Source organism: Antechinus flavipes, chromosome 2 (genome assembly GCF_016432865.1).
Source record: "Antechinus flavipes isolate AdamAnt ecotype Samford, QLD, Australia chromosome 2, AdamAnt_v2, whole genome shotgun sequence".
Lineage (NCBI taxonomy): Eukaryota > Metazoa > Chordata > Mammalia > Dasyuromorphia > Dasyuridae > Antechinus > Antechinus flavipes.
Window position 1 is genome coordinate 258,724,491 of NC_067399.1, and position 12,925 is coordinate 258,737,415.

The 12,925-nt window shown below is 38.6% G+C and overlaps 2 protein-coding genes across 6 annotated transcripts in view; one reads left to right on the forward strand and one right to left on the reverse strand.

Moving 5' to 3' along the window:
• The window catches only part of PNPLA7 (patatin like phospholipase domain containing 7), a 223,467-nt gene extending 214,244 nt beyond the window's left edge, over positions 1–9,223 (reverse strand). For 2 of the 4 annotated variants that reach the window (XM_051976851.1, XM_051976850.1), the window contains exons 1-6: positions 8,573–8,817; positions 4,581–4,652; positions 4,219–4,306; positions 3,417–3,499; positions 841–932; positions 281–421 (exon numbers count right to left, since the gene is read on the reverse strand). In XM_051976851.1, the coding sequence (XP_051832811.1) occupies positions 281–421; positions 841–932; positions 3,417–3,499; positions 4,219–4,306; positions 4,581–4,652; positions 8,573–8,605 (509 nt within the window). In that variant the 5' untranslated portion in view covers positions 8,606–8,817. Of the gene's footprint in view, positions 1–280; positions 422–840; positions 933–3,416; positions 3,500–4,218; positions 4,307–4,580; positions 4,653–8,572; positions 8,819–8,900 lie in introns of those variants that run through there. The other 2 variants (XM_051976848.1, XM_051976847.1) reach the window with 2 other exon arrangements.
• A 1,112-nt stretch (positions 9,224–10,335) lies between these two features.
• MRPL41 (mitochondrial ribosomal protein L41) lies at positions 10,336–11,692 on the forward strand. 2 transcript variants are annotated; one of them, XM_051976858.1, is made up of 2 exons: positions 10,336–10,447; positions 11,251–11,692. In XM_051976858.1, the coding sequence occupies exon 2, from the start codon at positions 11,260–11,262 to the stop codon at positions 11,662–11,664; it is 405 nt and encodes a 134-aa protein (XP_051832818.1). In that variant the 5' UTR covers positions 10,336–10,447; positions 11,251–11,259; the 3' UTR covers positions 11,665–11,692. The 2 variants fall into 2 exon arrangements, with proteins under 2 accessions (XP_051832818.1, XP_051832817.1); XM_051976857.1 differs by lacking the exon at positions 10,336–10,447 and adding an exon at positions 10,521–10,694.
• Positions 11,693–12,925: the final 1,233 nt, after the last annotated feature.

A 12,925-nucleotide genomic window follows, 5' to 3' on the forward strand; every position in this document is an offset into this window, starting at 1 on the left:
GTGTTATTTAAAGTCAATTGATATTATCACTGTTGCTACTGAATAACTTATAACACATGTTTTATATATGTATGTATATATTATATATTTATTATATAACACTTAAAATAACACTTCTATATTACTTACTTACTACTACTATCACTACTATCACTACAACCACTCTGTAAGGTCCATGAAAACAGAGATTGTTCCTTATCTAAATTTTATATTTCCCGTAGAGCATAATCTATACCTCCTCCCCACAGTGTAAGTGCCTTAAAAACATTTGTTGAATTACCGGACATTTTTCAGCATGTATAAGACCTCAGATGGTAGGTGAGAATTTTTAACATCAAATTCAGTGAGATCAGCTTCTAACAAGGAGGGAGGAGGCTCCTTTGGCTGCAAGGTGGGATAGTCCTTCTTGAACCGCAGAATCCTAAAAAGGAAAATGAATAAACCCACTGAAGAAAAGGTCTATGGTTCACAGATTTTTTGGGGAAAAAAAAGTCATCCAAAACTCCCCCTTAAACTATAACCATTTTATGCCTAGTAACATCCAAGGCAGTTTTCCAGATAACCAGTAAACTATTTGAGCACTGTCTAGCCCAGTCGGTCTTTAGGAGCACAAGTTTATTGTCCTATTAGTCTGAACTCTACAGAATTACGAACTATATCAATAAGGAAAAAACATAAGACTATCATTCGTAATCTTAGGTTACCTGCTCATCCAAATTAATCCTAACTACTGGTCCCTAACATTACAGTAGTCAATAATAACTTAATTGTACCTGAAGCAGTCACTTAGCTCCCTTTAAAAAATGCCTATATTCAATTATTCAACCCCCATCTCTGTACCTTTTAGCCAAAGACAGAACTTTGACTCTCTTCCTCATTCTCTGCCGGGGCACAGTGCTGTAACCAACAAGACTGTTTGGCAGGGTACTCACCTACGGAGAAAAAGGCACTCAACTGTGGCTACTTCTAAACAGAAGAAAATGAAAAACCTAAAAAAAGCAGGAAATTCAGTTTCACAGACTAGAGAAAAGAAAAAAATGCTCAAGATTTCTCCCAGGTCTTTAGAAAGAGGTCTAAGCACAGACATAATTTTTTTATACATATATCCAGTAGTATATAATAGATTTGCAATTTCATGTACAATGATCTTTTTTTTAAATTATATCATATTGGAGCAGCTAGATGGTATAGTGGATAGAGCACTGGCTCTGGAGTCAGGAAGACCTGAGAACAAATGGAGCCTCAAACAATTAACACTTACTAGCTATGTAACCTTGAACAAATCACTTAACCTCAATTGCCTCACAGAAGAAAAAAAAAAAAAGTATATATACAAACATACATTGCTACACACACACACACACACACACACACATACACACACATGCATACATATATATATATAGTGCTATGAAAATTCTTGTTTTATTCTATAAATTAAAAAGAAAAAATCAGAAAAAACACATCTAATATCACTAATAAAGGTAAATTGTTACTTAAAATTTTATTTTTCACAACCATTTTATATCTATTCCATTTATAGTGCTGCATCCCCACAGCAGCTAGGTTGCACAGTAGATAGAGCACCAATCCTGGAATCAGAAAGACCTGAGTTCAAATACAACCTCAGAAGCTCACTAGCTGTGTGACTTTAACTCTATTTGCCTCAGTTCTTCATCTATAAAATGAGCTGGAGAAGGAAATGGCAAACTCAATATCTCTGTCAAGAAAACCCCAAATGAAGTCAAAGAGAGTGAGACAAATGAAATGATTCCACAACAATCCCCACACTAATTATGTTTGAATGAGTATGACCCATACTTCTGTGATAAAAAGTTGGAAATATTTTTATTCATGTTTCTGAAATAAAGTAACCTAAGAGGACTTAAATTTCCCAACATAAAATATACAACATTGGTGAACGGGTAACAAGGGAACTGATATTTACATATATATATATATATATATATATATGTGTATATATATATATATATATATATATATATATATATATATATATATATATATATATATATATATATATATATATATATATATATATATATACATATATATATATATGTCACTTCTTAATTATTAATATGTGTGTGTTGTGTGTGTGTATACATATATATATATGATTGAAAAATACAATGAGGAATAAACCATGAAAGTAATTTTAGTGGTTTGGTATAAATGAGTACAATCCACTGAATGATTTTTCTCAACATTTCCCAACTGCCAGAGCACTACTGTGAAGGAAGCAAGTAAAACTGATCTATTTACAGCCCAAAGCATAAGCCAATGGTAGAAGGGGTAAAATCAAGGACTTCTCCTGATCACAGCCCTTTCAGAATGTTAAGCACACAAAAAATGGAGGTTATTTCTAAAAGCATCATTCTTGGCATGACATGTTTTATGTGGGTTTATTTATTTATTTATTTTTTGGTATCCTGCAATTTTGCTAGAGATGTGGATTATTTCTAATAGCCTTTTAGTAGAATCTTTGGGGTTCTCTAAGTATACCATCATATCATCAGCAAAGAGTGATAATTTGGTTTCCTCATTACCTACTCTAATTCCTTTAATCTCTTTCTCAACTCCTATTTGGCATGACATGTTTAAGTCAGACAGCCCCATTATTCACTACAGGATAATATTCTCAGCTGAAGCAGAAGGAAACCTAGCTGAGGTCTTCATTTGAAGGCAGACCACAGTGCCACCTGGGGAAAATGAGGAGTATTACTTCTGACAGGTGCTCAGGAATAAATGGGATTAATAATAGCTTTCCTGACCCCTCCAACAATTTGCTGTCTTATCAAGCTGTTTAGTGTACAGTCCATATCTCCGAGAAGAGACAACATCTTTAAGCCTTCATGCATTTGCCAAAGGCAGAATCCCAAGTTCTCCAAACCAAATGCCACATTTTACCAATTCTCATCCTTGACTATTTAATAGCATGCAATTGCTAATTATTCTTCAAGACTACTTGTGGGTTGAGGGTTAACACAGTTACACAGCTGTCTCTCCTCAAGAACAGCTGAGGTAGCATGAAAGGGGAATACTATGCCCAATTAAGCAGTTGGGATGAGAACTTATAGCAGTACACTATTACTTTTGCCTCGCCTTAGGAATTTTTCCCTTTCACATATGGGACAATCAAAGGAACTTTGTTTCACGTAGGTTTTATGAGCATCTTCTGCAAGAAAACTACCTAGTTTTCTATCTTCAACTGGGATCAGGAGCAGCATTGTAGCTAGCAAGCATCTAATAAATATTTGCCAATTGGTTAAATCAAACAGAGAAAAAAAAAAAATCAAACAGAGAACAATTTCCTGGATTCCAAGTGGCCTCTGTGCTCAGAGACAATTCCATTGGATTTACTTCATTACTCCATTCTATTGCTGCATACTTACCTTCCTCATGATCTTTCGGCCATAAAACATCATTTTGTCTCTTTTACGGAACCTGTACTGAGGAGATACTGAAAGCTCTTGTGCTGAAAGGCAGAAAAGGAAACAGTACAGACATCACTGGGTTTCTAAAAACAATTTCTAGCAAAGACAAGAGATGCACATCTCAAATAGTAGAGGGAGATGGGGTTAGAGGTACATAGAATGAATCTGGCAAATGAAATATCCCACTGGATTTAAAATCAGACTATTAGGAACTTTTCTTTCCTTTTCTCACTCATTGTTCAGGCCCCTGAGAAAGCAGATACTGTAAGCATAAGCTCCACTTCTTCATCTTAGCATTACTTAACATTTAAAAAAGTATGTCAATATAATTAGTGAACTCCTTCTCTAAATTACCTAGGCAGATCAGCCCCACAAATATTACATGGAGAGCAAGAAACTATTAAGGCCAACCTAAGGTCAAGTTATATCATATCATATCATAAGGTATATAACTAGAAATCAGGTTCTTCCTTATTTCAGGAAAAAAGGCTGATAGATAGATTGCAGTACATTTTTTTCTTCCTCTGCCCAGGAAGTCAGAGTTTGAATCAGAAATTTCTGTCCTGCTTCTCTTTCCAGCAGGTCTATATGGGTTAAGTTTTGCTGATATAGATTCATCCAGCCTTAATTTAGACAAGCCTTTAAATTCTAGCTTACAGATACCCTGGGTCTCAGAGCCATTTATAAGGGACAAGACAATTGACATCCTTCTCTCTTATCTTCACCCACTATGGATCAAAAGCAGACACTGGATACTTACAAGACCACTTCATCCTCTTGTAAACAAAGTAAATGACAATGCTGATCAAAAGCAGGGCTAATGTAGCTCCAATTGCAATTCCTCTTATCTGAATGTATAAGTTAAAAAACAAAGCAAGAGTGTCAATAAGAGGCCAACAATTATTCTAGATTTTCTCAGGCAGCAAAACCCAATCACTCTGAAATTCTAGCCCTATGGCATTTCCCTGAATTTAGACTGATAGGGAAGGATGGAAAAATAAGGAACAGAAAAAAGGATCAAAACATTGGGAAAGATTTGATATCAACAGCTGACCAGATTCAGAATCCATGGGTCTTAACTGATAGCAAGAAGAAAGTTCTCTCTGTCCAAACAGTGTTTACCATGGTTGAGTGCTTATGATATTCCACCAACTGCATAATCCAGGAGTAGGAGGTAGTAGTCAAAGACAAAATCTACAGGGGAGAAAACAACATGGCACATGAGGAGAAAAGAGCCAGAGAACAATCAAAAGCCCCTGCCCTCCCATTATGTACCTCAGCAGAAATCTTCTTAATGGATGACAAAAAGAAACAAGAGTAGCAATAGAAGTCAGTGAGCAGGAAGCTTCCATAAGTCAATGGCATGAACGAATGAAACACGCATATAGTTCTTAGGCTTCATATAATACTCTGTACCTCTAATGCATTTATCATGTAACACTATATATTACATTTATTTGTGTGTGTTTCTTATCCCTTCTACTTGATAATAGAAGTTCCAAGAAGGTAGGAAAGTTACAGTTTCTATCACCCTCAGTGTAGAGAGTATGTACTTAAATGTTAGCTTCAAGAGTATTTAAATTATTGTCTAGTGATTTTTTTTTTACTTGATGTTTTCTGGATTGGACATTTACCTCATGCCAACTATTTCAACAATTAAAACTATTAAAATCCCATCTCACAGAAAGGAGGATTTAATCAGCTTTCCTCCTATTCAGAACAGATATCCTAGATACATGAGGTATCTATGTCTTCAGATGCTAGAAATGCTCCTTATGTAGGTTTGGCTTCCAATAAGCATCAAGTGGGAAAAACCCTTGGTTTTGTTTGTTTGCTTACTTTTTAAGAGGAATTTTTTTTTTTAAGCCCATGTGGTTTTGATATTACTAAAGGGCTATCAAAGCAATATCTAGGTTGTAGACTGCTTTCACCAAAGATGCTAATCTTCACTCAACCTTATCACAGCCTCACAATATATTTTTAACATGGAATTTTAAGGTTATTGGTATACAAAAACTGGTAACATAATTAGTTACTTAAGTTTTTACTAACATGAAAATGTTTTTGCAATGCATTCTTTTTCCTTGATGGGGAAATAACTAAAAAAGAGGTCATTATTCATTTCACCATCAGCCTATAGCACATTTTGTTTAGTAGGCTGCCTTTTTTTAAAAAGTGCATTAAAAAGTTCATTGCATTAAACAGAATGTTATACTATTATACATGCATATTTTTATATATAATATGTATAGAGAGATTAATATGCTCTTATATATAGCTATATTAATAATTCTCATCAGAATCTAATAGAAATTTATTTCCCCTTCTCTAGAGAAACTAAATAAGCACTTATATGTAGAATATTAAGAAAACTAGATACCTCCACATGCCTTTCAATACTTTCTTTGAGAAAACAACTCAACTTCATTCTTCAAGCACTAACTAGGCAAATTAAAAGGCAGAACTTCCTGATAAGATTTTTTTTCCTTATAAACTGGTTAGAATCCTACAAGTGTTTCTTGCTTCCTTTTACTCTTACCCCTAAAGAACTTCAAAATTTTCTCCCTCTTTTCCAAATGAAAACTTCATGGATTAATGTCTACCTTGACCCAAGTGGCTCCACTGGCACCTGTCATCATAAATGGGACCCTCTCCCATCTCCTTGTTAGCTAATTTTTTTTTAAGCCCTGTTAGAGGAAAAGGAAGTCCAGAAGAATTTGATCACTCATTTGCAATTGGAAATCAGACCAAAGCTAGAGCAGAAAAAAATTGTAGGAATAGGACAAATAATTTCAGGTTCACAATATAATTAGGTTAATCAAGAAACAGGCAAACAAAATCTCATATTCATCTTATTTCTTTCTCAAGTAAATTTACCACAAGTAAATTCCAATTTTAAAAGCTAGAAAAAGGGACATCTAAAGTGGTGAGACAGTTAGAAACTTCATGCAAGAGAAAATAAAATTCATCAGAAAAAGGGGAAAAGGTTCCAAACACTACAGAAAAGTTCCTGCTCTAAATTCCAAGCTCTGGATCCCTAGTCACTACTCTAAGTACCATAATGAAATAAATATAGGTTAGTCAGAAGCTGTGGGTTTTTATTCTGTCCTACAATATAACTTTGGGTTGAAATTTATATACTTTTTATGCTTTGGCTCCTCCCCCAAAAAGTCATAAGTATACTCACTTAATCATAACTCCCATGAGTTAATAGCTGATTAATGAATTTTGAAAATGTAATGGAATACATAAATACAAGCTATATTAATACATTTTAAACTATGTGATTGGATATAAAAACTTTTTATAAGACTCTTCAGAAAATCAGAGTAAGTTATCCAAATTCTGAAAATATTAAATATAATTTAACAAGCCACACAAAAAGTGGCTTGAATTAGAGAAGTATTTGTTATTTTCTGGTTTCCAGCAAAAGAGGCTCAATGGTACAAAGCAAAGCCCTGGATTTTTTAGAAAAAATAAAAAAACAGTACTAGCTACATAGTAATAGGTAGGCACAAGGATGATCAGGAAATGTTAAATGTAACTCTGAATTTCCAGAAGTATAAGGATCAGAAGAAGCTAGAAAAATAAAACAGCATGAAAAATTTTCATCTCTCAATTAAACATATACAAATACACGTACTTCCTGGACTTTTTCATCTTGTTTTGCCCTATTCCAAAAATTGCCTTAAATTTTAAAGGCAAACACTACTTGCCTCTGTTTCCCCAATGCAAAATGGGGATAATAACAGCATTTACCTCCCAGTCATTGGGATGAATAAATAATTGAGATAAATGAGATAACAATTGTAAAGCACAAAGTCTAGCACAGAGTAAGCACCACATAAATGTTAGCTTTTATTATTATTACCTCCCCCCCAAAAAAAAAAAAACAACAACAAAACAGGCTAGAAATAAAAGAGACAGCAGGTGTTAGAGAAAATGTTAGTGTTAGTTCTTTCAAGTCTCTCAGTTGAACAAGTTCAGGGTTCCTTTTAGCTGACAGAGACAATATCTGTTTTTCCCCCTCACCCCAACACTTTTCCAGCTAACTGATATATCAAAAAGCCTGAAAAAGATTCTACAGAGGATTTAGTGCCACACAACTTAAGAAGAACAAGGGGTACTACAGAGTGTGATGTCTTGGGAGAAAACAGGAACTAGATCTGTGACTTCATTGGCCTAGGGAGCTCCTAGGTGAGAGCTTGAACAACACAGGTCAGCACTTTCTCAGTGATTAATATTCTCAAAAAGTTGCTTGATTAAATGACTTGTCCAGGATCACATCCCACACCAGCATCCCCAAAGCATTAGGCAGTCCCTAGAAAACTTAAAAAACATTATCATCACTATCAATAAGGAAAGGTCTAAGAAAACCCATGCCTCTAACAAATACAGGATTCAGGCCTGAGAGGCCTCTGGCTTTCACTTCCAAGCTGAGACACTTCTCTCTCTCCTATGGTGGCTGCAGTGACCAAGGATCTGATGGGGCTGCAAAGAGGGTATTCACATCACAAGAAGTCTCTACTTTAATGAACAATCCTGACTATGCCCCAATTCCCATTATCCCTCACTGCTGGACAAGCCCAATATTGGGATCTTAGAATTAGAATTAACAGAGACATTAGAGATCAGAAGAGAAAACTAAGAAGATCCAAGTGATTTAGACACACAATAAAGGGTAAAGTAAAACCATAAAAAGCAATAAAACATAAAAACAAGTTTTGCCCCAGCTTTTACAGGACAATCCATTGACACCTCTTTCTGGATTTCTGTCTCCCTCACCCCCATCTTTTTTTTTTTATACATACAGAGCAAGACACCAATACAAGATTCCAAAAAAGTAAACTCTAATAGGAAGCTCCATTCTATTTATCAGAAATGACCTGAGAAAGGGAATGTTAGGGATCTCACTTGTCAACTCTAGGCTTGTCACTTTCCCTTTCAGTGAGCCTCCCCATTCTCCTGTTAAAATGAGAAACATACTTGCATCACCTACTTCTGACTGGCTGAAAAGAAAGCACTTAAATCTTAAACTGCCTTTAATAATTCAAAAGAAAGTTGTTATTGTTGTTGTAGTTACTATCTTAGCAGAGTTCCCCTAATATACATACCTTTGTGTAGGATTTATTCAATTCCTTCTCCATGGCTAAAAATAAAACAAACAAAATGGAATGAACAAAGTACAACCTGGTTCTGCCAAAGACCAACTATTCAAATAATTAATGTTTTACTCAGCAGTCACAGTTTTTTTTTTTAGTTCTGTTTATGTGTCCAACTTCTAAGTCAAATTAAGTTTTCTGTTGACTGGAAAATTACTCTTTGAAAACTCCATTCCTATGAAAAGAAGCTGTCCCCACGGAAGCATCTGCTGTTGCAAACAGTCTTAATCTGTAAACAACTGTCACATGGCTAATGGGCTCTCCGGCCAAAAGTTCCTACCATTGACAGCAGAGCGGCAACTAGTAAGGAGTTAGCCAAGAAGAAAAGGGCTTCTGCTTCTCCCTAGAAACTCGTGTCAGCCATTGCGACAGCTACACTGCAGTCCCTTCCCGCTTTCAAACACTCCCGACTCTACGTGGGCATTTCCCAGGATCTGCTAGGAGGAGAAGCCAGAAAGGGATGAAAAGGGAAAGATCTCAGACAAAATGTTCTGCTTCTTCTGAGAACTGTTTACGGTTTGGCATGTATGGGAACACCTGATCTACACGTGGGTTAAACCCCAAAGAATCAGGGCGTAATCACCACTCTGGCGCCAGTTCTCCACCCCAGGGCTGGGGAGCCACTGCCTGTGCTTTGGGACGTCTCTATCAGGCCCCCATGGACTGACCTTCGAATATTAGACTATGCCAAAAGTACCACAAGCTCACCAGTGTCAGCTAACAAATAGAAAGATTTATTCTGAAATCGCTCCTGGAACATGAGGAGGAAAGGAAGCAGATCAAAGATTTCGAATAGGGAAATGACCAGAAGGGAAGACACATGGTGGGAAGCGGGGTCAATGCAGAATATCGCTGGGTCTGAGGGCAGGTGGCGAGCAATGGGGATTTGTATGAGGGGAAAGAAGGAAGAGAAATTATTTAGACATAGATTGTGAGAAGTGTCACCAGGAGCATTACTGGGAATAGAAACTTGCGGCAGGCTGGTCAGTGTCACTGGGAGATATTGGGTGGGGGAGAAAGAGGGAGGGAGTAGGAAATGTACCGGGAGGACGATGAAGACGTAGGGTGTGGGAGCAGAAGAGGAAACGGTGGGAAATGGCCTTAGGAGCATTAGAATGTCCCGGGTGGCGGGTGGGAGCAGGTAGTGAATATTCCCGGGAGAAAGACGGAATGGGGGGAAGACAACTGGAGTGGCACTGGGGAGAAAGATCGGGAAAAACGAGGGGAACTCAGGGGAGCGTGTTAAGTGTCACTGGGGGAAAGATAGGAGGATATGTGACAAAGAAGACCAACGGAAGGGACGAAAGCAGAGGAGTCCTGGAGGAGAGGCAGCTGGGATATGAAGGAGCAGTGGGCGATGTCATTAGAGGAACACGGAGAAACAGTAGGGAGCTAATAGGAGAGAAGAAGGGGAGTCGGAGTGAGTTAGGAGGAGCACCGGCGGAGAGGTCACGGGGAGGTCACGCGGGGAGCGCTTCCCTGAGTGACAGTGGGTCTGAGCTCCCGGTTCCGGTTCACAGAGGAGCCTGCCTTGTCGCTAGCCTCATCTCCCTAAGGGGCGTGGCTGAAGGACAACGTCAGTGGTCCTCTCGGTCTGGGCCCCCACTCACCGGCCAGCATGGCTGCGGCCATCACCCCACCTCAGCCGCTCCCGCTCCGAATCCGGAGCCGGGATTTCCCTTCCTCCTACGATACCCGCTCTCTTTCCTCTGGACCTCGCCCCCTCTGAAGGACGAGGTTTCGCATTGGTTGAGGCGCTTGTGACCAATCGGAGCGAGTTTTCTTCCGACGTCCGAGATCCTTGTGGCTGGCGCGTGAGCGGCCGAGGTGAGGGGGATTGGACGTGTAGGACTCTTGAGCATGTGGGGCTCAATTCTGGGTTGGGGTCCAGGCCAAGGGTAGAGGGTGACGCTGTGGGTTCAGAAGGCCCCCCAGCCTCTCTCATAAAAAAGCTTTCTTGACCTGTGGAGGGCAGATCCGGCGGCTGCCGGGCTCTCATCCCCGAAGCCACGCCTTCCTCATGCTCCTCCTTTCAGATCCCTCTTGTCTGTGTGGCGGCTCTCCGGAGCGTTTGGTCCGTAATTCTTATACCGCGCTTGTTAGCCCCCGTCTGTCCGCATTTATTGAGAGCCTGCTGTGTGCCAACTAGGCCGCATGGCCAGCGAGCCGGTGCACTGGGCTTGGAATCAGGAACACATGTCACCCTGAGTTCAAATACGGCCTAGTTAAGTGACTCTGGACAAGTCACTTTACCCTTTTTTCTCCGTTTCCTCCAGAGCAAAATAGCGGAGAAGAAAATGGCAAACCACTGCTCAGTATTTTTGCCCAGAAAACCCCGAATGGGGTTCTCGAAGAGGCGGCATAGTAAGTGGCCGGCACTGGTCTAAGGCCAGGGCCGGACTAGGTATGATCCCAAGGCTACCCTACTCTAGGTCTCTGCGCGTAGTGGTAAACTCTTGATAAATGTTTGTCACCCACGAGGATGTACTTGCATCCCCAGAAGCAGCAGTCGCCCTTAGCTCCGCACACCTATTGGGGAGGAGCCCCCGTAAGTGCTAGCACTGTGCGGTGCGTGGAGGATTCCACAACTACTTCCAGACTTAATCGTCTCTGTTTCTCTCACCTCACAGAAACCAAATATGGGCCTCCTTTCAGCTCTGACTCAGGGCCTGGTCCGAGGGGCAGACAGAATGAGCAAGTGGACAAGCAAGCGTGGCCCCCGGACCTTCTACAAAGGTCGTGGGGCCAAATTCACCGGCTTTTCTAAAAGTGGGAAGTTTGTGATGGTGAAGGAAATGGTCCCTGAGTTTGTTGTTCCGGATTTGACGGGTTTCAAACTCAAGCCTTATGTGTCCTATCGAGTTCCGGCAGGCACAGATGAACCACTGACAGCTAAGCAGCTCTTTATGGAAGCCGTAGCACCTTCGATTGAAAAGGACTTTAAAGAAGGAACTTTTGACCCTAACAACTTGGAAAAGTATGGCTTTGAGCCCACTCAAGAAGGCAAGCTTTTCCAGCTGTATCCTAAAAATTATGTGCAATAAAAATAAATATTTGACCACTAACCATTCATTTCAGTTCACATAGCTAATTTGTTTTTTTTTGTTTTTGTTTTTGTTTTTATTTGTAGAATTCTCTTTTTTTAAAAAACTTTTTATTGACAGAACCCATGCCAGGGTAATTTTTTTTTATGTTATCTTTTTTTTTTATTATTAAATTTTTTTATTTAATAATTACTTTATATTGACACTCGTTTCTGTTCCGATTTTTTTTTCCCCTCCCTCCCTCCACCCCCTCCCCTAGATGGCAAGCAGTCCTTTTATATCACATAGCTAATTTGGAGTGGGGGGAAGAGGCATTTTCCTCATCCTATCTTTATTAAAGAGAAGTTTTATTCCATTTTAAATTTTGTGGGTATCAGGGTATCCTAATAATTCAGCCCACGTAAGCAGCGCTATTCAATTCAATAAACATTTATTAAGTGCTTGCTCTGTTCTAGGCAGTGTTAAGCAATGCAAAAGAAGAAAATCTTTTTTGTAAGCTACAATCTAATAGCGGAAATTCGGAGGAGAGAAGACTGAAGGGAGTGAGATTGTGGAGTCTAAACCAAACACAACTACTGGTGGAAACTGGGAGTTACTTGGAAAGTTCTGAACTCTCTTGAGTTCAATCTACGTAGTGATGAGATTTGAGGTCTTGGTTTATCCTAGGGAAATGTTCCCTGATATTTAAACTAAGCAGAACTGTTGGTGGAAAATAGAAAGAGGAATAGTAATACTTAAAGGTAATCAAAGGGGACTAATAAAGCCATATCCAATCACCAAGTTATTATATATAGTTTCCATTTGCTGAGAAACTTTGGGAAGAAATATTTTAACAAAAATCAGCATTTAGCAAGAGCAAAAATAATTATAAAATTGTCTCTTAGTCAACCTAAATTTTTAAATCATGAAATGATATAATTGCTTCTTCAATTTAGAGATTGGAGAGAAACCCTATCTTATTTTATCCTACATAAATAGTATAAAATGTGGACAGGTTTTGCAGGATTTACACTTTTAAATCCACTTGACAATAGCAAAGTTTACAAAGGAAGAATGAAAACATTTTGTGGATGGATAAATATACTTAATAGTGGCAGATTTGACAAGAGAAAAACCCATTTCATAATGTAACCAGGTAACCCTACAAAATAGGTCTAGACTCACAAAACATTTTATGGTGCTTTTAGGAGGGAAACTGTAATTTAATTTTAACATTTCATGGAAAGTTTGCTTATCTCAAGACTTCAGACGTTAATTTGCT